We start from the raw sequence: 25703 nt of genomic DNA, 5'->3' as shown, positions 1-25703 counted from the left end.
AATCCACCTGCCTCTGCCTCCCAAGTGCTAGGATTAAAGGCGTGCGCCACCACTGCCCAGCTACTCCAGCCCACTTTTAATCTTTTTCTTTTTTCCGAGACAGGGGTTTCTCTGTGTAGCCCCGGCTGTCCTGGAACTCACTCTGTAGACCAGGCTGGCCTTGAACTCAGAAATCCGCCTGTCTCTGCCTCCCAAGTGCTGGGATTAAAGGCGTGCACCACCAACGCCAGGCTTAATCTTTTTATTGATAGTCTATATGTGGCCCAGTCTGTTCCTCTGTTGAAAACTTGTGGTACATTTAATTTTAATATGCCAGCAGGATCTCCGTTTTCAAAATTGCAAAACGTCATTCTTGCTCGAAAAAAAAAACCCTTTTGTGCTCACTTCGGCAGCACATATACTAAAATTGAAAAAAAAAAACTTTTATATTGGTCACATATGAGCTCATTCTGGTCTTCCTGGGCCTTTAGCTGCAGGCAATAATTGCATTGACAGGACTCTAACAGGAGAAGCCTTAGTTTCAGATCCTGTTGCATTGGCTAGACATGATTATAGTAAATTTCATCTTTCTAGCCATACCTTAAGGATCTGACATAAGATCACTGACATAAGATCACTAAGGAGCAGGCAAGAATGATTGTAAAACAATCCCCTAACTGCCTTACATTATTTTCCAGTTCTGCATTTAGGAGTTAATCCATGAAGCCTTATGCCCAATCATATTTGGCAAATGGATGTAATTCATTATGCAGAATTTGGAAAACTGGAATCTATACGTGTTTGTATTGACACTTGTTCAGGATTCCTTTTTGCTTCTCTACATACAGGAGAAGCCTCTAGAAGTGTAATTGATTATTGCTTACATGCCTTCAATGCTATGGGATTATCTAGGCATTAAGACAGATAATGGGCCAGCCTATACTGGCAACAATTTTATATCATTTTGCAAGGAATTTGGTATTGAACATAAAACTGGAATTCCTTATAACCCAATGGGGCAAGGAATTGTTGAACATGTGCATTGCACTCTGAAAAATTGTCTTTTAAAAACAAAAAAAGGTGAATTATACCCCCAAGGTCACCAAAAGCACATCTTACTTTTGTCTTATTTTTAAATTTTTTTTTGTAAACTGATGCTAAAGGTCAGTCTGCAGTAGACTGCCACTGGCATCCAGTCAGTTCCAGTTCATATGCCATGTTTAATGGCAGGACCCCTGACTAATACATAGAATGATCCAGATCCTGTTTTAATATGGGGGAGAGGTTCTGTTTGTTTTTTCACAAAAAGAAGACTGAGCCCGATGACTGCCTGAAAGATTCCTTCATCAAGTGGACACAGATCCTGAGTCTTCTTGTAAGTATGATGCCAATTATGATGATCACTAAAAATCTTTATCAACCAGTGAGGTTAATTTGGAGCATAGCCTCCACTACTTCCTGAGAAGTAACAGTTTTTCTGTTGATTCTCAAAGCCACCTCCCCCACACCAGGAGGACAGACTTTGGGTCTCATTGTTGCTAATTTGCAACTGAATTGAGTGCTTGGGACATCCCCACAGACTCAGGACCTCCAGAAGAGCAGTCAGAGCTCCAACCACTGAGCCATCTCTCCAGCCCTGCTTTTAACTTTTGACTTTGTATTTCAAGCAGATCAGTTACCTACATACAGGCTCGCCTTCAGCAAAGCTCAGATATGGCAGTTATTCATTGCTATTGTAAGAACTGAGCAAATAGGGACACCTCATAAAAATACCAAGGATCAAGGAATGTCCATTAAGCCTAAAGTCAGAGCTTCAGAAGGGTTTACCGAGCAAACATCAGTTCCCAGGAGATGCCCTAATTTTGGGGAGTAATGCCTGGTTCCAGGAAACATCCCCAGTAAGGGGTGGATCTCCCCCAATCCCTCCTATGTGCAATCAGTATCTCCTCCTTACCTGGGGCACAGAGGTCAATGGAAACAAAAGACAATGGGCTCCACCAATGAGAGATAACCAACTCAGGCTGTAAACCTATGTATTGGGAAGGTATAAAAAGTGTGTGCTTTTGTTCCTGGGGGTTGCCTTTGCTCTGTATGCAAGATGACCCCAGTATACTGGTTCAATAAAAACCTCATGCTAATTGCAGCAATCTCCATCCCTGTTTCTTTGCGAGTGGCATATCCACACTGAATTTAACACTATGAAGAAATACATTGAGTGCATATTGTGGCTTGGGTCTGAATGGGAAAAAGGTGTACAATGAGGGCCTGCAGCCAAAGACAGGCCACTGATGATTCTATGACTCTTATCAACCTAAGACAGAGGCATGTGCCAAGAGGCCATGTTTGTTCATAATACACACTAAAAGGCCGTGTTTGTGCAAATAGACACAAACAAGCTGCACGTGGCCTCAAAGACAGGTAAGAGGGACTATAGAATTAGTCCCAAGCCAGGCACGGTTGCCAGCCACCAGAATTCCCAGGCTGGACTTCATTTACTTATGAAGCATAAGTAAATCTTAGGCCCTAGTTCAGCTAATTTTTAATAAATAAAAAGGGAGGAACTGTGCCCTTCCCCCAGCCTTGAGTGGGTTGAATCAGACCTTGTTTTTTGCTACAGTCAGCTAGCCCACCTAGGGTAGAGTCTTCTGACCTACGTAAAGTCTATTGTCCTGACACATCTGCAGCTTCCTGCAAGGAGATACCACCTGCTGATTGGCTGAGCTTGTTTTCCTGAGGAGATCCTGGCATAGTGGGGAATGGGTTCCCCCCCCCCCTTTTAAAGTTCAGACTCAAAAAGCAAACATTGGACCTTGATCAGAAACTTTGTCTTAGTCTCATTCTTCTCTGCTGTCCTTCCCATACAGCCCCAGCTTTCCTTTCAGGAACCAAGTTTTTTGTAGCCTGGCTACACATGCACTTTAGGGCCAGTGAGGAGACTCATTAGGTGAACGGGCTTGCTAAGCTTATGACCTAAGGCGGCTGATCCTCAGAACCTACATGGTGAAAGAACCAACTCCTGCAAGTTGCCTTCTGGCCCCCAAAGTGCTGCATCAGGTGCCCCCCAAAAATGTGAGGAAAAAAATTAAATACAGGCCAAATTTTCAGTGGTCTCTGTGGAGTTGTTTCTTTGAGCTTTAAGTCAAACGTAGAACTCTCATGGTTCTATTATACCTGTACTGAAACTCCATCAACAGACTTGAGGGTTTGTTTGTTGTTTTTTTCACTTTTCTGAGCTTCCTCTTCACTCTCCCCATTTGGCCATTTAGCCAGGTATTTGGAATTCCTAACCACCTGGCTGCCCTGCCCTGCTTTTCCTGACTGAACCACTGTACGGTTCATATGGCAAGAAGATATGGGGTGGGAGAGTGGGGGGGAAGTACCATGCATCTCACCTTCCCAAGACTGACTGTAGCTGCAAGGCAGTGCAGCGGCCTGCGTCCATCACCAGGGTGTCAGAGGCATTGCAGACATGGGCACTTACAAGCAGTTCACCAGCCGGCAGTGCTCAGGACTGCTCTTTGGACCCTGTTGCTCAACTCAGGCCCTAACTACTAAGGGTTGGAGTCTAGAGTGAACAGTGGCAGCTGACCAGCTGTCTCCAGCCCACAAGTCTCCAGGCTCTCAGCCATTGCACTCCTTACTTAGAGCCACATCTGTGGAGCTGTAGCCCTAAGCACTGTCTGTCTGTCTGTCTGTCAGACCTTCTCTCCTGAGTCCTTGCTGGACTCAGGGATGTGTGTAATATGCCAAGTTCAACACTTAATCTCTCACCACAGCTGCTGGAGGTGGGCAGTGGGCTATGAGCACCTCTCTTCCTTTAAAGTTACTGTATTTTTATTTTGTACATATGGGGGCACATACCCCATGACTGGCATATAGAAGTTCTCTCCTTCCAACATGTGGGTCCTGAGGAGCAAATTCAGATAGGCTTGGTGGCAGGCTCCTTTACTGAGCCATCTTGCCTGCTCCGTGTAAAGCCCAACATTTAAAAGGCTGAACTTACAGTCTATTACTGTTAGTTTTCACAGTTCTATTTCCAATTCCTATGTGCCCCTGGCTTTGTTGTGTAATGTGATGCTTCTATTCTACAAATAGTACTGTTCTCTTTTACTTTAGATTAGACAAATCCAAAGTCCTTTCTGGGACTTTGCTGTAACCTCTCAGAAGTATATTTGCACTCAAACTTGGGCTACTCTCTAGGTCAAGAACAAATTCTTATGGGCTCTGAATTCATAGTTTCATGCTCTTCTTGTGAACAATGGTTAGCACTGTTGCTTTGGGGCGTGCCATGCCCACTCATCACTCCAGTGGATTCCACATGTCAGGCCTGAAAGCTTGTGCACAGATTTGAGGTGTGCAGCTTCAAAGGGAGTTACCCTACCTTCCTGGAGTTCATTTCTTGGCATCTCCTAGCTCAGATGTGTTCCAGACTGATCTCTGCATAAGTCTGTGGAGAGTTTTTTGTTCAGGCATATAGGTGCCTTAAGAAATGATTCATAGCTAGGCAGTGGTGGCACACGCCTTTAATCCTAGCACTTGGGAGGCAGAGGCAGGAGGATTTCTGAGTTCGAGGCCAGCCTAGTCTACAGAGTGAGCTCCAGGACAGCTAGAGCTATACAGAGAAACCCTGTCTCAAAAAACCAAAAAAAAAAAAAAAAAAAAAAAAAAAAAAAAAAAAAAAAAAAAAAAAAAGAAAGGATGAAAGAAATGATTTATAAATAGCTAAAACTGAGATTGAATATTATTTCCTGGCCTCTACAGTGTTTCAATGATCCTAACTGATTTTCTAGCTGTTATTAGCTTGGAATTTTTACAAGGAAGCTGCCTTATCAGACAGGGGGTCTTCAGAGTTAGAGATAAATGTCAGGTACTATTGTTCACTGTAAACATAGTTAGAATTCTCAGAGCAATTCTGTAAAGACAGAATTGCTTTACATACCAGAGAGTAGTTGAAGGGCTTCCGTCACCAATTATCTATGTTACAGCCAACGACATTCTCAAGGACTGCTAGAATGGGACCTCCTGGTGCTTGCCTCAGACAGACCCAGAGAATTTATCTTGGGGCTGCCAAGGTAGCCCAGTGGGAAGGGCACCACAGCTCCTCCAATTTGCACCTGGCTGTTTGATCTTACTAACTTTGATGTGACTGCTACCTGCCTACGTGATCCCTGACATTCGCCCTGTTTCTGTATACTATATAAGCCTGATTTTTACTTTGTACAAATACACTCAGATTCAGCACTCCCTTGTGTTGTCTCTGTGTCATTTTCCCCCGAATTCTTTGCCCACCCGACTAGAACTCTACTCATTCCGCAGAACCAAGAATCCCCGCAGCAAACCCAGTTTGTGGTAGGGGTCTAGGGAAGGAACCATGTTAGGCAAGTGCTCCACACCAAGCCCCAACACAGCCTCCACACAACTGTTTCTCCTCACATCCTCTGAAGGACCTCTGCTTTCCAGCAGGGGCTGCCTCCTGTCCTGCTGGCACTGTTCTTCATGCTGATGGATGCTTACTGCATCCTGCCCTCCAACATCAGCATCGGGTCACAGACCAGGCCTGGTTTCTCTGTGCCATCTGTTCCTGGGATCCTGCCCTAATCCCCTTGATGCAGCCAGATGTAGAAGGATGGGAAGTATTCCCTGCTCACTTGATAGCTTGGCCCTGGAAGGACACTTGCCTTGTTCATTCAGTCCCCTGTCTAAGTTTTCTGCTCCTGGTAGGAGAGCAGCTTTTAAATAAGACACCACTCTACCAGGCTGCTTACCCAGTCACACTGTGGTCACTCTGGAGGTTGGTCCTGTCAAAGTCCCAAATCTTCCCTACTGCCAGCACCAGACATGGAACCCTTAAGTGCAGGTATACAATGTAAACTCAGGATGGCCTAGAGCTACTCTTCTGCACCCTAGGACCTCACACATTTTCAGAGGTTGTTATGGTGGCACCAAGAATTGAACTCAAGGCATGACCGGCAAGCACTATTACTGCAAACCACAATCCCAAACCTCTTACTTTCTCAAGCCAGAGTCTAACCAAGTTTCCTAAATCAATCTTAAATTTGTTCTGTATCCAAGAAGGCTTTTAACTCCCCATTCTCCTGCCTCAGCCCCCTGAGGAGCAAGGATTACAGATCCATGTCACTATATTCTGCCCTGGGAGCTCTCCTGAGGATGGAGCCAATTGTTCTAAAACCCACTTTTGGGTGCTGTCCAGGCTGGTCTGGTCTATTTTCCTGTACCCATTAGCACTCATAGCCATATAGAGGCATCCCTGAAGTCAAAGGGATGCACACCCGAACCAGTTTACTCTTCAGTCTCTTGGAAGACCTGAGGCAGACATTACCAGGATGACATTGGCCAGCAAGGCCTGGGGCCCCTCACTACAAACAGACTAGATGGTATGTGCTGTTGCCAACTGTTTATTCAGGCCCAAACAGTTCACGAGTGCAGCATGCAGCACCCACAGTCCACTGAAGGCCACTCCATCAGTAGCAAAAACTGAATTATCAGAAACCAGTGCCTGCCTCCCAGGGTACACTCAAGACATCCAAGGGTGTGGGTATGGCTGAATATGAAAGGTACCCAGGCAGAGGCCAGCTTGGAGCTGTGTGAGCTGCCAACCCAAAGGATGAGGGTAGGTGAAGAACAGGGTTTCCAGTGTCCTGTGTACCCCAAGCTAGCCAAGAGGCCAGCGTGGGATCTGGTGCTGCCAACAAGGGCTACCCTAGTGCTAAGCCTGATGGCTGAGTAAGCAGGCTGTGTGTGTGTTGGGGTCAAGCTGCCCCTCCTAAGGCATTGCTGCTATGAGCTACTCTGCCCCAGTGCAGTAAAGAACCACTGGGTACCATTTCCCCCAGTAGGTTCCAATGGCTCAAATCACCAAAGCCTTCAGCGCCTATGGCTGGCAAACCAGGAGAAGAAGGGGCGTGGGTGTGGGCGTGGACGTGGAGCCTGCAGGACGCGAACAATGCGTGGTGAGCGCCAGGCTTTGATAGTGGCATCATCGCTGGCTGTCAGCAAGAGCTCCTGCTCCTGGGGGCTAAAAGCCACCGAGTTGACCACATCCTCGTGTCGCAGCTTGGCTAGGCAGATGTTGTAGTGGCGGTCCCAGATATAGCCATGCCGATCTTCAGCCCCACTGTGGGATAGCATCTGGATGAGCCACACCCACCTGCTGAAGCCCATACCCAAGCCCTGGAGCCCACCTGAGCCCACACCTGGCCACAAAATCCCTGCTGACATCCAAGAAGATGAAGAAGCACTCATCGTTGGGTGTGTAGGCGCGGTGCGCTCGAAGAGCTCGCTTCACCTCCCGCATGGTCTTGAGATCAAACACCAGCAAGTCAATCTCCTCTGCAATGGGTGGTGGCTGCATGGGGTCAGCCACCACGGAGCCAGGGGGCCAGGCACGGCTATTCACATACAGGTATCTAAGCAGGGATACATGTTAGGTACAAGCATGCTATTAGATACAGGGCCATCTGTGGTGCCCCTCCCAGCTCACCAGGCCCACCTGTTATCAGGAGACAGGCCCATGCCAATGATATGCCCATGCACATCAATGACATGGTCCAGTGCATCAAAGAAGGCATCAGACCCCCGGCCCTCGCCCAGCACGGGCCCTGCAGTTGTCATCTGGTGTGGCAGGATCTGCTTGATGCCTGCATGGAGACCAGCCAGGGTAAGGGGTCATCCAGAGCCTGCAAGGACATCACCGCCAGGGCACTCCCAATCCAAGAACAGCCCTAAGAGTCCACAAACACTGTCTACTCTCAGACACAGCACAATTGTGCACCCACTCACTTGCTGACCAATGCCCTGCCTGGGTTTTTACCACTCTTATACAGGATCAAGTGTGCCAAGGCAGAACAGTATCCCAATGCATGAGCCAAACTTTGCCTATGGACTTGCTGGTCTGGGGAGCAACACAGCGGTTGTTGACCATCCCAGGCCCAGCCCTGCCCTGCCCACCATTACCGATCTGATGCGGTGAGTACGTGAGGCAGCCAGTGGTGAAGATGAGGTACTTATTCCTGGTGTCAGCGTCACTACACTCTGGGGGCTTGGTGTGGCTCTGGGCCAGCAGCTCAGCTACCTTGGTCTCCAGTGCACAATCTGACAGCTGTCCATGTCCATCCAAGACGCTATCAAACACACGCCGTAAACCTTCCTTGACATGGCCAGAACCAGAGGTGTGTAAACCTGGGTCAGTGGCCTCTTCTTCAGTGTCCCCACCTAGGTCAAAGACTCGACAGGGGAGCCCAGCCTGGTCGCCAGCATCCAGCAGGAGGTCCGGACTATCAAAGCGGCTACAGTCTGCCACCATCACTGTGCGGATGGTGCTGGCATTGAGGTTCTGGATCTTAAAGAGCCGCTTTACCACGTTGACATTCTCTGACTCCACATCCTGTGTGGAACATAATCCAAGCCCAGAACTGGTGGGTGCTGGTTCAGAGGACCAGGCCTGGGAAGCAGCTTACCCTGGGCCCCTCCATGTCCAGCCCTGCCCACCCCTTCTTCTCTATTTCCCTGCCCTACCCAACCTGTCTGCCCAGCCTGTCCCTGTCCCGGTCTGAACCTGGAAGGCATTGTTGAGCCACAGCACTGAGCAGGAGGTGATATCTCCAATGCGGTGCAGGTTCCCCGAAATGAGGCTGGTTTCTGTGAGCCAGCAGCCAAACACATCATAGGGCTTGTTTCGTACACGGGACAGCAGGGCGAAGGAGTCTGGGGGGAAGGCCACAGCTGGGCAGGCTGCTGACAGGGCACAATGGGACAGGCAGCCGAACCCAATGCCCACACTCACCTAAGCTGATGACAGCTATCTCGCCTGAGGAGGAGTTATGTGGCCCCAGGAACACCCCTGAGGCCAGCAGCAGTGAGTCATCCTGGTTGAACTGGGAGAACTGGGTGTAACTCCAGTTGTACGGCCTCATATCTGCACTGTGCAGCAGTGAGATGGTCAGGTCATTGTTCCAGATCTGTACCAGAGAGGCTGCAGGGTAATTTCCAGGCCAGTGAACTCTGGCAGCACAGCAAGTCCTGACTCTTCTCCACTGAGGGTGCCGGGTCCTCATGGGGCAAGAACCTTGGCCTAGGCCTTTACCACCCATTCTTATGACATCATACCAATGTAGAGGGCTGACCCTGGGAGCTAGAGGTTAGAGCTGTTCTTAGCTTTGGGTCTTGTATGGTCCAGATCAGGCCTCCTGGCCCTATGTGACCCTTTCTGCTTCTCTTTCCACTGAGTTGTGCTGCATGGGAGAGGCACCCTCACCTTCACTGTGCAGTCCTTGGAGCAGGAGGCAAACTGGTACCCCGAGTGGGAGAAGCTGAGATGCAGGACCTGGTCAGTGTGCTCCTTCAGCGTCTGCACTTCCACGCACGGTACCATGTCATAGAGCCGCCGGAACTCCTCATACCAGGATGTGGCCGCTGTGGGCAATATAGTGTCACTCCTGCATGCAAGGCTCCCTCACTAGTCAAAACTGACAGCATGGCTACTGGGAGCTGTTTTGTAAGGACTCTGGAACTCACTACTCAACAATTAGGTCTCAACTACAGGGTGCACCCTTTTTGGTCACAGAGACTCCCTTTCCCCCAATATGGCCCATGTGTGAGGTCCTTGGGCCATGAACCCCTGCCCTGAGCCAGCACATTTAGGGGTGTGTGTAGGTACTGACCTGGGTGGCGGGGCACATCTCGAGCCACCTGGTAGTAGCGGTAGAACTGCTCCCTCCATAAGAACTCATCCCGGGATACAGCCTGCCATTGTCGGCATACCAGCCCAGCAGCCAGCACATCTGCAGGGCCCAAGCTCAGGAAGATCTGGTAGACAAGGCTGTCCGGGAGCAGGGGCATGCCCCCCTCATCCATCGTGACATTCTGCCCAGACGGTCCTGAAACCCACCAGTGGCTGCTCTGAACCCAGGCCTCCTCACCCTCAACCCCAGGGAGAAATTGATGGTCTGGGGTTCCAGACATGGCAGTCCTAGCCAGCCCCACCAACTGCCCAGCTGAGAATTCCATGGCACTGAGCATGTGCAGGGGGAGGGGAGGGATGTGTGTGTCTCTCTTTGTGTGTACAATTAGCACTGCCCCACCACAGACCCAACACTTCTTGAAACACCCAGACAGTAATGTTACACCACCTCACATTCTCCAGGGGCACCAAAGGACTTGCTGGACCAGATAGCATGCATCTGAGTACTACTAGGCCAGGTAGAACCTGCAAAGCGGGAGGTGGCTTCACCTTCCAGGTGGGGGCCTTTGACACCTTCCCCAATGCTCCAGGCTTCAGGGAGACATGTGAGCACCAAGGCAGGCAAACGGGTCTGGGCTGCCCAAACTGGCAGGTCCAAGTTTTAGCACCCCACCCCGTCTTTGCCCTTGCTGCCACAGGACTTCAGGCCAGGGCTGACTTTCTCCTGAGAAGGGGCTCCTGAGGCCAGTGGCCTCTGTCACCTGGCCTCAGGAGAGAGCCTGGCCAGGAGGGTGGTTAAGTGTGGGTGGGGTTTCTGAATGTCAGTGGAGACACCAGGGACCACGCTTTGCTGCTTAGCTAGAGTGGGCAGCAGCTCCTTCATTTACCCACTGACCACCGGCGGGTGGATTAGGACGCCGTGAACCTGCCGAAGCCATCACTGGCCAGATAAGGACACCAAAGGCTGTACAAAATGTAGACATTGCAGGAAAAAGTATAGTGACAGTGAACAAGGCCCGTGACGGTGGCAAAGGCCAGTTAAAGCAGAACAAGGCAGGGCGAGGCCCATGACCCGGACCAGGCCGGAGAAAATAAATGAAGGCCAGGACCGGGGACAAGGGACACCGAAGGTAGCAGAAGGCTGGTGACCGCAGGACTGGGAGTAATGGGGCACAAGGCTGGTGACTGGGGACAGGGCATATGACACAGGTGAGCACGGCGGGGCCAAAGCCGGGACTCACCGCGGTGCCTCTGCCCGCTGCGCTGCGTCCGGCTTCCGCCGCCGCTCTAGTCCCCGCCTCCGCGTCTTTATGGAGGAGCCAGGCTCGACGCCGAGAGCCCCGAGGCATCGATGCTCGATGCTCCCCACCCCCTCTTGCGCCTGCGCCTCAGGCTCTGATTCTCTGCTGGCGTTTCTTTTGCGCCTGCGCAAGCTATTGCTCTCACGCTCTTGCTCAAAGAACAGTACTCACACCTGCCTATCCGAAAGGACGGAGGAATGAGTACGGTGGAATGATCCGGGCTCAGCTGGGCCGGTTCAAGACTCTGTCCCTGCTCCCTTTTCTGTTGGACTTTAAACAAGTGGCTTTAAGAGCACGTTGTTGTTGGTTGTGGAGTTAAAGACAGTTATTGTGTGCAGAGGGTTGAGCACTGACCACAAAGTGGAAATAGGGGTGCTGAGGTCAAGTCTAACTTTGCACTTGGGACACAACGCCCAGCTCCTGTTAAGGCTAGGTTCTAGCATGGACCCTGGCTTGGGTTAGGGGATCGATAATCGGAAGACAGATGTGGACTTCCTGGATTGTGCTTCCTGTGGCACTGGACAGTGGACTCTGACCTAGGACAGTGCACCCCTCCACCTCCCTGTCTTGTCACCTACTGTCCGTAGCAGGACGGCCATGCTGTCCCCTGGGGCTGTGTTGTTCTTCACCCTGCTCTTGACAGCCAGTTCGCTGGACCAAAGGACTCGAAAGCCTTATGGGTCTACATCCCCCATCAGCACTATCCAAGCCCAGGCCAATTTCAATGCTCAGCAGGTAAAAGCTAGGAGTGAGTGGGGTAGGTAAAGGAGCAGTAAGAACCTGCCTAGCTTGGCGGGATTGGTCCAGGCTGCCCCATTCCCCCAGTCCTGAGCTCTCATAGTCAACTTCCAGTTTGCAGGGACATGGCTCCTTGTGGCTGTGGGCTCTGCATGCCACTTTCTTCAGGAGCACGGACACCAGGCTGAGGCCACCACATTGCACGCAACTCCCCAGGGTGCAGATATGGCTGTCAGCACCTTCCGAAAGCTGTGAGTCCCAGCAGGGCTTCCCTCTTCTCCCCAGCCCCTGAGCCCACCTTACCCTGCCCTCCTGACCCTAAACCTCATCTCTAGCTCTTCTGTGACCTTGATAGCTATCCCTCCCATATGGCCTTTCCTGGGTTGGAGTTCCTAGAGCCTGGGTGCCTGCTCTTACAACATACCTTCTTCCCCTCCCCAGAGATGGGATATGTTGGCAGGTACGCCAACTCTTTGGGATCACAGGGGTCCCTGGCCGCTTCCTGCTCCAAGGTGAGGCAGATCAAGGGAGAGGGTTCAGGGCTGGAGGCAGAGGGGAAGGGACTGATGTGCTGCTCTGGTTCTGCCTCAGCCCCACGGGCCCGTGGAACAGTGCATATGATAGTTGCTGAAACCGACTACCAGAGCTTTGCCATCCTGTATCTGGAGCAGGCGAGGAAGCTGTCTGTGAAACTATACAGTGCGTACTAGTCCTGTGATCACACCTGACCTGGCAGGGTGACACCAGATGGACACACCCCTACTCCCGTTCCCTTTCTATCCCCATACTCTCAGGAGCAGGCACCCTAGAGGAACAGCTATGCATGGGCTGGTGTGGGGATTCGATGGGGCAGGGACACACAGCTGAACTAGCTGTGTCTTGGGTACCCTGCCCTGTTGAAACCACTGGAACTCTGCCTATCCCACAGCCCGCTCATTGCCAGTGAGTGACTCTGTCCTGAATGTGTTTGAGCAGCGAGTCAGGGGAGCGAACCTGACAGAAGAGCAGATCTTTTTCTTTCCCAAGTATGGTGAGTGTCCCCAGTCCAGTGATCCTCCTGGATGACACCTGACTCTCTCTTACTACTGCCTGGGCCCCTAGGTTTCTGCGAGACTGCGGACCAATTCCACATCCTGAATGGTGAGTGGTCAGCAGGGCAGAGCGGTGAAGGGCTGGGGTCAAGCCCTTTCCTACCCCTGCTAAGGTTTTTATCTACTGCAGAGGTGCCGAAATGAGGCCATCTAGTGGAGAAGCTGTGGACTACACTCAGAGTTCTGAGCATCCTGAACACCCTCTTGGAGTCTCTTCCTTTCTGTTCCCAGAAGCACCCCTTCATACAGCTCTGTTGTCCTGGGGCTTTTCAGTAAACATCAGATTTGGCTCTGGGTCTTTTCTGTCAACCTGGATAGGAGTTCCACCAGGCCCAGGTGTGAAGGGACCTTGCGCGCGTGCATGTACACACACACACACACACACACACACACACAGGATTCTGTCCTAAGGAGGTGGGGCTAGAAACAGCACTATGCCCTTGCTCTCTCCCTGAGCCTGTTCCTCTCTGCAATGAAGACACATACTTTCCCTTACCCTCCTACCCCAGCCCTCTGCTCTGGCTTAGTGCCCATGGCGGGTGGGACTCGGGGTCCTGCTAGGGTACCAACCCTGGAGAGGGGCATAGGCCTGCCAATAAGCCCTTGAGTCCCCTCCTAGTCCTTGACCCTGGAGCTAAAGAGCTAGAGGCCAAGGGGCACTTGCTAGGCAGATACCAGGATGGGTTTGAGGGAGCGGTCGGAGCTCATAGAGTGGAAAGCTGTACCCAGGAGCAGGGAGTAGGTCGACTACCTGATGACCAGTTAGGGGTGAGCATGGGGCTCCTGGCTCCAGGACCCCCTAACCCAGCTCTAGTCAAGGCTACCAGCTCCAGGGAGCAGGAAGCATGTTGTGTATATCCTTATAAAGGAGTTGGGCCTTTTCTCCAGACAGAAGCAATGTTCTTTCGAGACCTGGGCTGCTTTGCTTGGCCCTGGAGGGCTGGAGTTCAGGGAACTGGGCATCATCCCAGATGCAGCTGGGCTCCTGTCTGCATGGCTGCAGGCCTGACAACTTCCAGCATTCACTTGATAAGCATTTCTCAAGTGCCCCAAGCCCTGAGGACACAGAATAGGCAAGTCCTTGTTCTTCCAGGGACTGTGAAGTCCAGGCTGAGCCACCTGTTGATGACAGGAAGGCAGAGGTGGACTAATCCCTCTGCTGCCCAGCCTGCCATATCTTCCCCTCTAGCAATGCCCCAAGTGAGCTGTAGTACTGGCAGAACTGCTGTGTGATCCCTGGAGCAAAGTCAGGAGAAGCCTTGCCTGCTCAAATGTTTTTAGGCACGAGAACTACAGGGATAGTGTAGTATTGGTGGGTGGCCGCTCTTGGGACCACAGCTGTCCCAGAGGAGGCTCCGATCACCCAGGGTCTCTGGGCAGCTGGACTTTGGGAGAGCAGGAAAATAGACTGGAGAGTAAGTGAACCACCCAGGGCCTTAGAAGGGGGAATTTTAGGAGACTGTCCTATCCACAAAAATAGAGCTCACTACAGCACTGCGATCTGGTGGGGCCTGACCTTGGGCTCATTGCCCTAGCTCTAGGGACACTTTTCCCTTTTTCTTGTGTTCCATAACAGAAAGTGATGTTCTCACTCTGGTGGGGTTCAGACTCACGTGGCCAAAGTCTTGCCCTCTGCCGCAGAGTAGGTGGCCTGTTCTGCCTACCTGGACTTTGGGGGCTGGGCCCCTTCTCAAGAGGCTGGGCCAAGCAGTAGGGCACCTGCCCTTCTTATCCACCCAGGTGCTCCATGTACAGATAGTACCCTGGCTATGAGGATAACTCAGGGGCTTCCTGCCACTCAGGATAGTGTCCTGGGAAAGAATTCCGGGGCAGGGGAGTGAGTCTTCCCTGAGAGAGGAGGCGGAGCACATTGAAGAGGTGTTTTGTTCTGCCTGTCCTTGTTGGAAGGAAAGAGGAAGATGGCAGAGGAGGACAAAGAGAACAGAGGGCAGGTTGGAGGAAGAAAGAGGTGCACCAGGAACAGATCCTAGACTGGGCATAGGAGCCGGAAGGAGGGAGGGAGGGCTCGCTTCCAGAGTGGCTGTTGTGGAGTGGGTTGGTCTGAACTTTGTGTGGGGATCTCTGTCATCACGCATGCCCCCTCCTCACAATCTTGGTCTTGTACCAAGTCCCGGTCATCTTCAGGATACTACACACAGGACCCCAGATCTCTTTCTGTCCTAAGATGGTCGGACTGTAAATCCAGAGTAGCACACTAGGCACCGGTCGGAGGCTCCACCAATCACATTTAAGGTGGGAGGAGCTGCTCCCAGCCTCCAGTTCAGGACAGGCTTGAAGTGAAATGGAGTACAATAACCAAATCGGCCTCCAAGACCTAGGAAAGAGCACAGCCAGGACGCTGCTTAGGACACTGGGTCACCATAGAGCTTAGCTCCTGAGGCCATGTCCCCTTTGTGAAGTTTCAGCGGGCCTGGGAAGCTTGGTCCATCAAGGGCCCGCTTGAGCCAGACCTGCAAGACCTCGACTTCCTGCTCTCCAAGTCTTCTAAGTTCCTTGCTCTGCAGAAAAGACAGCAAGGGAACTGACTGGGACAGCACTGAGCCTCCTTCAAGAAGTTCACGACAGGGGGCTGGTGAGATGGCTTAGTGGGGAAGAGCACTGACTGCTCTTCAGAAGGTTATGAGTTCAAATCCCAGCAACCACATGGCTCACAACCACCCATAATGAGATCTGACGCTCTCTTCTGGTGCTGTCTGAAGACAGCTACAGTGTACTTACATATAATAAATAAATAAATCTTTTTAAAAAAAAAAAAGAAGTTCAGACAGGAACCACCTACACTAAGTTTACATAGCTTTTCTCTTGAATCTGTTGAGCCTGTGACCAGAAAGAGCAAGGCATCAAGTGCTCACAACCTCCGCTCACAACCTCCGGTGCTGGGCTACCAGGATCCTTCTCCTATAGCACCTTGAAACTATAGGACCCCACTCGCTGAAGGCCACGCCCATAGGGCTTCATCACCATTGGACCATCCCATGGGGTCGTACTCCTATAGGGTCCTGCTCTTAAAGAATGCCTCCTCTCTTAAGACTCCTACATTGTCCTTCCCCCAGCCCCACCCCTCCCATCTGCAAGGGAGGCCTCTTTGAAACCCCCCAGTACTTCCTACCCGGCCCTGGGGTTCCCGAGCCCCCACCCCCACCTCCTTCTGACCAGCGCTGTGTTCTGATAGTGGACAGACAGTACTTAAGCCCACACCAGTTTTAGCGCATGTTGGGCGCGGGGAATGGAACAGCCTGGGGGCTAGCAGGCCTGATCCATGGGTAAGAAGCCGTGAACACTAGGAATAGTTATAATCCCCACCTAGAACAGGTTGTTCTTTGGCACGAAGACTAGATAGGGTGGACGTGGGCAGGTTTCTGACTCACCTGTAGGCATACTTAGATCAGGTGTTTGGAGTCACACGATGGCCCCAGCTGGACCCAGTAGGTTTTCTCTTCCTTGGCTGGGACTCAAGAGACCCTGGCAAGTGTTTAGGGTCTGAGAGGGTCAGCCCTGCCCTATTTCCACACCCACCTGTCTGCCATATCCATCAGGGCACTGGCCACGTAGGCTGGGAAGAAACAGGTTTCTGAGCAAGCTTCACCAGCAGCCACTCCTTGGGCAGGCTGTGTCCCTTTGGAGCCTGGTGGCTGTTGGGATGGGCCCTTGGTGGGCTCTGTGGCTGATACTCACCCTGCCCCAAACCCTGGAGAGTCAGATCCCAGCCATGCCTCAAGGCTTTCCCCAGATGACAAGCTTCCAAAGTGACCAGGTATAGGGCTTTCAAAGGAGAAGCAGGTGGCAGCTGGCCATGGTTCTGGCTTGTAGAGGGAGGGAGCATGCAGGCCTGTGGGTACTGCTCAGGGAGGCCAGGGCAGAGCCTGAATTAAGAGCGAACCCATGGGTCCGGCAGTGGTGGTGCATGCCTTTAATCACAGCACTTGGGAGGCAGAGGCAGGTTGATTTCTGTGTTCAAGGCCAAAAAAGAGTGAACCCACGACCAGTACCTTTCTGTCTTTGTACTAATGGCTTCCTCTGTGAAAGGAGCCAAGCAAAGGCTTGGGAACACCACCTGGCTCCCGACCAAGGCCACCTTCTTTCTACCTGCCAGATCAAAGGCACATTGAGGGTCTGCCAGTGTCACTGATGCAGACCTAGTCTGCAGTTGCCTCCTGAGGAGGGGTCCTAGCTGGCTGTGAGCTGCTCAAAGGGTGGGCAAAGGCTGCCTGTGCCCACAACCAGCCATGCAGTTTCAGGGGGAGTGGTTTGTTCTCGGTCTGGCGGACAACACTTACAGGAGAGAGCACCGGGCCTTGCTGAATTTCTTCACCACATTGTTGGAGCTGAAAGGCAACAGTCAGTTTCAGGTGACCAACTCCATGACTCGGTGAGTGGGGTGTCTGCTGTGCAAGCAGTCAAGGACTGGAGGCCATGCCTAGCACAGCCTGCTTTATGACCATAAAGCCCAACCCAGCTGATGGGCTGAAAACAAGAGGAAGGCACCCGTTGACTTACTCTGGCCAGTGTAACTCTTTGGATGGGGTTTAGAGACTCTTGTGTGGTCAGGGCCCCTTTCTTGGTCTCTGTCTTGGTTCTGTCTGTCCTACTTTCATCTCTTGGGCAGGTGCTTGGTCTCTTAGTCTTAACACTAGCAGACAGCTCCAATTTGTAGTCTGTTCTTGGCCCTTTCTGGAGTTTGTTGGCTTGGGTGCCACAGGGGGCTAGCCGGTGATACCCAGAAACACTTTCTTTTTAATATCGCAAGTCCCTGTAGATTTGAGGACTTGTGCTGGCTTGAGCAGGAGTCACTCTTGTGGCACTGGGTCAGACTTCTAGGAAGGGCACAGAGTAGCTGAAAGGACCTCAGAGTCAAGGCCTGGGGGACAGGGGAGGCCTCCAGTCTTCTCCATTCTTCTGGGATGCAGACCCCTCCAAATGAATGGCTAGATTTTTTTTTCTTGGTGGTCTACCAGGATGGGCCTGGCTGGCTTCCTTAGTCTTCTACCCCACCTCTGTTCCTGCTCCTGCCTATCTCTCCCACAGGGGCAAGCGCTGCAACACTTGGTCCTATACCCTGATCCCAACAACTACCCCTGGCCAATTCACCAAGGACAGAGGTGAGAGAGACGTGGGTGGGAGGGGCGAGGCTATCTTGGGAACCTGACATGTGTGTCCCCCAGGGCCTGGGGCAGACAAAGAGAGCATACAGGTCATAGAGACAGACTACGTCAACTTCGCCCTGTTGCTGTCCCTCAGACAGACAAGCAGCCAGAACATCACAAGGGTCAGCCTTCTGGGTGAGCCCCTGCTTCCCTGGGCCCTATGCATAACCTTCCTCAGGGGGGTGCTTCCTGGGTTTGGGACAGCTTGGGGGCAAATGCCTCACCACCACCAAGTACTGAGAGCCATGTTGTCCTCTGGCCACAGGTAGAAACTGGAAGCTTTCTCATAAGACAATAGACAGGTTCATCTGCCTGACCAGGACCCAAAACCTCACAAAGAATAACTTCCTCTTTCCTGATTTGACTGGTAATGGGTTTGCATGTAGTGGGTGATGGGGTCTGGAGACCCTGGACAGTGGTGGCACTGCAGGCATAGCAGGCAGGCACTGCAGATCTCTAGGGAACATGTGTGGGGTCTTACAGTCCCAGACAGTCTGAACCAAGTGATTGTTCACAGAGTTTAGCCTGAGCCAGAAGGGCTCATGGCCCATGGTCCTATCTGAGTCCTAGGCCATTTTGTTCTAACCCTGTGTCCCTGTCACAAGCTGCCCCCTCCCCACACAGATTCTTATGTTCTGGGACTGCCCTCTCTACTCTGGTTCCCTGTTTGCAGGACACTGGAGTTCATCCATGGAAGCCCCTGAATACGGACAGCATATTCCTAGTAGGAAGTCTTGGGGAGCCTAAGGCTGAGAGCCTTCAGGGCTGAGCCCTGTCTTCAGCCCCATGCCTCTTATCACTGGCATTAGGACCTCGCCCCAATCTCCACCCAGTCCAGGGCCATTTCCCATCATGCCACCTCTGGTACATACCTGTGCAGTCACATTTGAACACCCAAGAATGTACCCACAAGCATGCAGACAGGCATATGCTTGCACACACCCATTCACACATGCACCTTCACCACTCACCCTTGTTATTTTTAAATAGGGTCTTCCTGCATAACCCAGGTTGGTCTGGGATTCATGATTCTCTTGCTTTAGCCTCCTGGGTGCTGGTATTTTTGGCCTTTGCCACCACACCTGGGTCACATCTCATACATTCACATGTGATCACATGTGTGTTTGCATTAACCTTAACACTCATGGTACCATACCACCATGATCTACCACAAGTCTAGGATCGGAGACAGGCAGCGTTATACAGGGGCTTCTGGAGGAGCCCAGACTGGTGACAGGGTGCACTCTATGGGGCATGTCTCCTAGTCCCCTCCCTGCAGCCACTTCTGGTCTCATATCCCTGCCCAACTTCCGGTTTGTCTGCCTGTTGTCCCTCCTAAGTCACTCCCCGGATCCTCTTCCTAATCTACCATCCCAATGCTGTCTGTTCCCTCCCCATTAGACTGGTTACCAGATCCAAAAGTCTGCTGAAGAAGGAAATGGTTCCTGCCAGTAGAGTCTCACCCTGCCTCTGGTTTCAACACAAATAAATACACTATCTATGACTCCAGAATGTGACCCACTGTGATCATGGGGTGGGCGAGAGGCAACAGCATGAGCCTCTAACCCTGCAGGACCATGATGGTCATCCTCTGAGCAACCCCAAACTGGCTTTTCAATCCATACAAGACTCTACTCCTTCCCTGTGTGAGATCAAGAGTCACCCCTGTACCTAGAAGAGCTCTGGGGTGGACATGATGGACTGTGGTAGGCCCAGGGCATGCCCTTGCAACACTGGGTCCCATGTGGCAGTCAGGGACACTCAGAGCCTCAGAGCAGACAGAAGAATCCTTGATGATGATGCCCCAGGCTGGAAAAGGGACAGTGCATGCCTTCCTTCTGTGGGATGTGGAGACAAATATTTCTAGGCTTGACTCTCATTCTAGGGAAGCCATTTAGAAATAGAGAGGCACAGAAGGTTCAAAGCAGTAGGTACAAAGCCTAAGCATCCCAGCTCCAAATGTGCAAGAGGTTAACAGCATAATGTTCATATTACCTGGTTCACAATAGCAGGCCACTGCTTGGCCTTACCCATGCCTAAGCCCATCTCAGTCCCTATAAACAGGCAGAGTAGGTCATGGCCTAAAGCCATTCGTAGAGATGACTCCATAGTCCTTGGCCTTGATAGAACTCAAACAGCATACAGAGACAGGCCACCAGACTTAACCTTTACCCTCCTAGAAATATGTTACTACTTGGGAAAGTGGCACAGGGATTGTGGGAGTGGAAGTGTTTACAATCCCTCTGATGGTAGACCTTCCCCACCCCCTAGGCAGTGGTATATGGCCTCATGCCCACTTCCTATTGAGCAACTTGTAGAGAAATCAAGCACATTCTGGACATTGGCTTGGGCATGGTAGGTATAGACCTGAGGACTTTCCTGATGACCAGCCCAGTAAGACCAACCCCCTATTCTAGTCTCAAGGGATACCATAAATAGAGCCTTGGGACACAGTTCAGCATTCTGTTGATATCTGACCTCCAAATCAAACTCTACAAGGGAGGCCTGGTCTCTTTCACCCTTAATTGTGTACCAGATGTATCCAAGATGGCACCTCTCATGGAGAAAGTGACAGGCACCTGACTCACTGTATGCCTGCACTGATGATTGGCTGGCTGCATGATGCATGAATGGGTAGGTGGCTGGCATCATGATGCATGGGTGGCTGGTGGGTGGCTAATGCATGGGTGGCTGATGGCTGCATGATGCATGGATGGTTGGTGGATGGCTGATGCATGGATGGATGGTGGCTGCATAATGGTAGGTGGCTGGATGGACAGTTATGTAGATGACCAGATGCTTGAGTGGATGAACTGGGAGGGGTCTTGGATGAGATAGGAGAAAGTGAGTTGAGCCCCGTCCATCTCCCTCCTCCCTGCCACTGTGGATGCAGTTCGATCAGCTGCCTCATAGTCCTCTTCCATTCTTCCTCACTATGATGGACCTACGCTAGAACTGAGCTGAGGTAAACCTTTCATCTCTCTTAAGCTGCTTCTTGTCAGATATTTGCCAGAACAATGAGAAAGGGAATAAAACAGGCTTACTAAACACTGAAGCAGGCTTAGCCTTCATTTCTTTCTTTTTTTTTTTTAACTTTTTATTGATTCTTTGTGAGTTTAACATCAAGTCCCCTCATATCCACCCTTCACCCTTGCAACCTCCCCCTCAAAATAAAAAAAACACACAAACAAACAAAAAGCATAGAAAACATCTCATCGTGGAAGCCGTAGTGTGTCACAGTGTGTCCCACAGTATTTCCCTCTGTCCACACATCTTTACTTGCAAATTTTCATGGTCTGGTTTGAAATCTCTACCTTCTGTGATACCATAAATATTGAACTCTCACTGGCTTCCTCTTGGTTATTCTGTTGTTGCTCTAAGTCACGGAGATCCTGCAGCTTTGGATCAGCAGGACCGGTCCTTTCATATATCCCAAATGTTCACAGTTGATAGAGATTTTAGGGTGGGCCAACTTGGAGCCCTGGATCTGGGCCTGGATCAACTCTCCCTTATCCAAATCACCAGGGCAAATTCTCCAGCACTGTTCAGGCTAGACCACCCAGTACCACCATCAGCAGGAGGCAGGGTCAGCTCTCCTGCTCTCCTGCCATGGGGATGGCTCACCCACACCCATGCCTCCAGAGCCAGGTCCACTGTGTTGCCCAGTCAAAGTGTGGAGCCCACTGTCTCAAGTGCTGCAGCTTTTGTATGGGCTGGGCTAGGTCTCCCACTCTCACATCCTCAGGACTGACTCATTTGAGCCTTTGGCACCAGGGCCAGATCCTAAGAACAACATGGCCTCTGTTCTCATCCTAGAGCTATATCCACAGAGCATATGGCTGTCGAGGTGCCTAGCACATCTCCTAGATGTCTGTGTCTCCTGACAGAGAAGTCCCCTTTGGAGCTGAGGTGAGGTTCCTCTTTCCATAGCAGGAACTAAAGCACCAGGACATTCTCCAACACTAACAAAAGATTTGATTCTTAAAAGACCCAACACCATCGTAATACAATTTGTATTGTGGTTTTCACATGTCCTTTTATAGGAATCATGGGGGAGGGATGCCATGATTCCTATAAAAAAAGATAGACTCCACTATGATTTGATAGGGGGAAGGGTCACTTACAAGACTATGCCACCACCTCAGAAATATCTAAAACAAAAACAAAAACAAAAACAAAAACAAAAGCAAAAAACAAACAAACAAACAAACAAAAAACAACTTTTAAATCCATAAGGCAGGACTTCCTAGGAAGTTTCTCATCTCCTGGCAGCAGCTGCCTGTTCCAATCTGCTTTAGAATGTTTGCTTTGAAAACAAAAATCCTTCCGTGTAAACTGTTTCTAAAGAACAAGGGTCTCCCATAAGCAGGCAGACTAGCCCTTGGCCATAAACTAGGCAAAGACCAGCAGAAGAGGCCCTTGTGAAACCAGAGGAAGAAATGGCAGAGCACAGACATAATGAAGACAGGAATCTGGAGAAGCACAGGCTAACGAACCCATTTCTGAGAAAATATTCTGGTGCGATAGATGGAGGAGACAGAGAAGAAAAGGGTGGTCACAACAACAGGCTGTCACGGAGGGTACCACCACCCCAGAGCCTGAGATGTGTGTGTGTGTGTGTGTGTGTGTGTGTGTGTGTGTGTGTGTGTGTGCTATATGTGTCTCTCAGCCTGAAACACACATTTGAAAAGCTACAGACCTTTAACTCCAGAGAGAGGCATGGATCTCTCACATGGTTTGAGGCTCCTGCTTTGACCTGTGTCTCCATCAGCATGCAGAAGACAGTGTATAGGGCTGGGCACGGCAGACGGCACACAGACATCACAGGAACTGCACAGTCTCCAGTCCTTGTAACATTCTTCTTATATTCTTTCCTTCCCAATCTCAGTTCCATTCAGCATTGTGAAGCAGTAAGGATCAGCAGGCCAGCCTCCACACTAGCTCCACATGCCCTCTGTCCGGCTGGGGCCTCGGCTGCACTTTGCTTGTCTTCCTTTTAGTGACACTGGATCCCAGGAACTCAGGGTCTCATATGTGCTAGGTGTGTGCTAAGCATGTGCTCCATACTGAGCTTCCTTTTTGCCTTCATAAGGTCATAATTTCCAGAAGACCTTACCTTACCTTAAATTTGGGTGTTTGGTGTCCTGTGACCTTCACCAGTAGGTTCAAAAGGCACCCCAGGCACCCCTAGTTACACAGTGAGCATCTTCTATTCTGAAGCAGAAACACAGCTTCCTCTTGGCAGTGAGAGATGAGTCCCTCTAGCCACACTCCTTTTCTGCTAGTCAGCTCCAAAGTATGAAGACCCCAGTCAGACAGATTCTTAACGTCCTTGTGTACTGAGAGCTGAAGCCTAGCTGACCAGACAGGAAACCAACTCTTATGAGTTGGTGATTGAGTCGGAGGACCTTCCCACTCTGGCTGATTCTCCAACTCTTGGAATCCAGCAGTGGGGAGGCAGCATTTGACCATACTCTTGTTTTTAAAACAGAGCAGCCAGGCTCCCTGTCTCTGCCATCAGGGAGCTTCCAGGGCAGCCTTCGGTAAGATGTGATTGTCAGAGCAAGAACCTCTGCACTTGTTTGTGTAGTCTTGGGAGAAAGGAGCAGTGCTGTGTAGTGGGGCAGAGGTAATTTCATAGAGGCCTCTTTGAACACTTTGTTGGCTCAGCTGCTTGCTTTTCTCCACTGGCCCTTCACATCCTTCCTAGTTATGGATATGGGGACACAGGAACCGCAGAGGCCTCCTAGTGTGGGGGTGGGGCATGTTTGTGAGCTGCTCTATCTCCTTCAGCTACGCTGAGGCTTTCAAAGGTTGGTGTCCAGATGTGAGTGTGCAGGGACTAGGTCCTGCAGGACTCATTGTGCAGGAGTTGTGCTGTACCAGAGGGCAGAGGTCGGCATGGGGGGTCCCTGAGGGATGGGGTTGGAAACTTCTTAGTCTCATCTGGGATCCTCAGCTAGATGTGGGGTAGGAATGGGGCTTGGGCATTGCTCCCCAAATGAGGTTGGTTCCCTTCTAGGTTCTTCCCAGAAAAGGAGACCCTGCATCTAAATCCTGTATCACACATAGCTGCCTAACTCTGCCCAGGCAACAAACCCAGCCTTGCCAGGTGGCCAGATAAGTCTCTTTACTTTGGCCTATGAGCAGCCCTTCCCATCAGCACCTAGGCTTGCTGGGCCTGGACCAGCCTGCTGGGCCCTAGAGCTGAGCCTGCAGTTTGCTGGAAGTAAAATGGGGTCAGCTGGACGAGGACCAGGCCTGTGAGCAGCCCCTCCCATCGCCATCTGGGCCTGCTGGGCTCTAAAGCTGAACCTGCAGTTTCCTGGAGGTGGAAGTTAGCAGCTGGACAGGAGATTGGGCACGTGAAAGACCTGACTCAATACCACAGAGCAGCCCTCCCTCAAGACCCTCCCTCTGGGTCCTAAGACCTCCAGGCCCTCCTGTTCCTTTTATTATTAATAATATTTATTTATTTATTTATTTACATCACAAATGTTGCCCCCACTCCCAGTCGCCCAGGCCTCCAGGTCTTATTGCTTACCCATTCCCCAGGGGAAACTGCTTTCCCTAATGTTACCCTGGTCTTGCCCTGCTGCAGTTCTCTTAGAGTCAGTCCCATGTGCCCCACAGCCTGAGGCTCCCTGGGGACACCTACAGGATCAGGACTTTGCTGCTGGAATGATCCAGGGGTCTCTCTGCTCTTTATGGTCCATAGGGAAGAATAAGGAGATGTAACCACCTCATTTCTCAGGCCTGTGTGCATCTGAGACACCCCTGCCATGCTTAAAGTAGGTGACATAGGGGTCTAATCCTAGCCCTTTGGGCTATTCATTTCTGGAGGGGGAGCCAGAGGAGGAAGTAGAGGGGTCCCTAACTTCAACCAATGACAGGGATAGCCCTTCCCATCCGGCTTGGGAGGAACACTTCAGCCTTCAGCAGGAGTCAGACAGGTGACCAGCACGGGAGCTTTAAGTTTCCAATAGAGGATTGGGCAGAGAAGCAGAGGAGGACATGGAAGGTCAGCAGGCCAAAGCAGGTTGGAGAGGAGGGTTGGAAGGAAGGGAGAGGACTTACTTGAGTGATGAGCCACTCCTCTGGGTGGGAAATGGGACAGACAACACCAGCAGCAGCGCTCACACCTCTCTGAAAGAAAATCAAGTCCCTCGCTGAGGATTTCTCTTGGACCCGTCCTCAGCTCTAGGGTTGGGGCTACAGTTTACCCTGTCCTTATCCAGGTTGGTAGGTGTGGAGTGTCAGGTCCTGGTTCCCTGGCATGCCCAGTCACTGAGGACTGTGATAATCAGCCAACATGCTTGATCAGCTTAGCTGCAGGCTTGTACGTGGTCAGGGTGCTGATCAGGGAAGACTCCGCGTGCCACAGATCTACCCCAACCCTGCTCATGGCTGTGCTCTGGAGGCTTGAGGTTAAGACTGAGCATGGACTACCTGGTCAGAGAGTCAGAGCCTAGCCTCAGGAAAACAGAGGCTCAGCTGGAGCCAGGCCTGGTGAGCAGAAAGGACCGCCTTGTGGAGGCCATGGACCTTCACATCCCCCAGGCTGTATAGCCCCAGGGCTGGCTGGCTATCTATGGTTTGTCACCACCATGACTACAACTCAAACAGCTGGTCAGAGGCACGGCCCAATGGCTGACAGCTGTTCCCAGTTGGAAGAGACAATTGGACTAAAAGGTGGGCAGCGAGCGGAGTGAGAAGGAGGCTGGGTCTT

The 25703-nt window shown here is 51.3% G+C and overlaps 3 protein-coding genes across 6 annotated transcripts; 2 read left to right on the top strand and 1 right to left on the bottom strand.

Moving 5' to 3' along the window:
* Nucleotides 1–6379: 6379 nt before the first annotated feature.
* Fbxw5 (F-box and WD repeat domain containing 5) lies at nt 6380–11051 on the bottom strand. Of its 3 annotated transcripts, XM_031369355.1 has the most exons (10): nt 10921–11032; nt 10128–10204; nt 9660–9875; nt 9254–9411; nt 8783–8957; nt 8555–8703; nt 7954–8383; nt 7490–7637; nt 7194–7406; nt 6380–7114 (listed from the first exon to the last, which is right to left on the bottom strand). In XM_031369355.1, exons 3-10 carry the CDS (start codon nt 9850–9852, stop codon nt 6865–6867), a joined length of 1716 nt encoding a protein of 571 aa, XP_031225215.1. In that variant the 5' UTR covers nt 9853–9875; nt 10128–10204; nt 10921–11032; the 3' UTR covers nt 6380–6864. The 3 variants fall into 3 exon arrangements, with proteins under 3 accessions (XP_031225215.1, XP_031225214.1, XP_031225216.1); XM_031369354.1 differs by lacking the exon at nt 10128–10204 and having other exon boundaries at nt 10921–11051; XM_031369356.1 differs by lacking the exons at nt 9254–9411; nt 10128–10204; nt 10921–11032 and having other exon boundaries at nt 9660–9779.
* Nucleotides 9970–13099, top strand: C8g (complement C8 gamma chain). 2 transcript variants are annotated; one of them, XM_031369357.1, is made up of 8 exons: nt 9970–10197; nt 11624–11715; nt 11833–11969; nt 12160–12230; nt 12310–12417; nt 12647–12748; nt 12820–12858; nt 12940–13099. In XM_031369357.1, exons 1-8 carry the CDS (start codon nt 10116–10118, stop codon nt 12951–12953), a joined length of 645 nt encoding a protein of 214 aa, XP_031225217.1. In that variant the 5' UTR covers nt 9970–10115; the 3' UTR covers nt 12954–13099. The 2 variants fall into 2 exon arrangements, with proteins under 2 accessions (XP_031225217.1, XP_031225218.1); XM_031369358.1 differs by lacking the exon at nt 9970–10197 and having other exon boundaries at nt 11147–11715.
* Nucleotides 13100–16470: 3371 nt separating this feature from the next.
* Nucleotides 16471–19404, top strand: Lcn12 (lipocalin 12). Its single transcript, XM_031373319.1, has 6 exons — nt 16471–16584; nt 17063–17199; nt 17856–17944; nt 17993–18109; nt 18240–18341; nt 19376–19404. The coding sequence occupies exons 1-6, from the start codon at nt 16471–16473 to the stop codon at nt 19402–19404; spliced, it is 588 nt and encodes a 195-aa protein (XP_031229179.1).
* The last annotated feature ends 6299 nt before the right edge of the window (nt 19405–25703 follow it).

The sequence above is a fragment of the Mastomys coucha genome, unplaced genomic scaffold, assembly GCF_008632895.1.
Source record: "Mastomys coucha isolate ucsf_1 unplaced genomic scaffold, UCSF_Mcou_1 pScaffold15, whole genome shotgun sequence".
Classification (NCBI taxonomy): domain Eukaryota; kingdom Metazoa; phylum Chordata; class Mammalia; order Rodentia; family Muridae; genus Mastomys; species Mastomys coucha.
The sequence above is the reverse complement of the archived record's forward strand: the minus strand, read 5'-3'. Positions and strand labels throughout refer to the sequence as shown.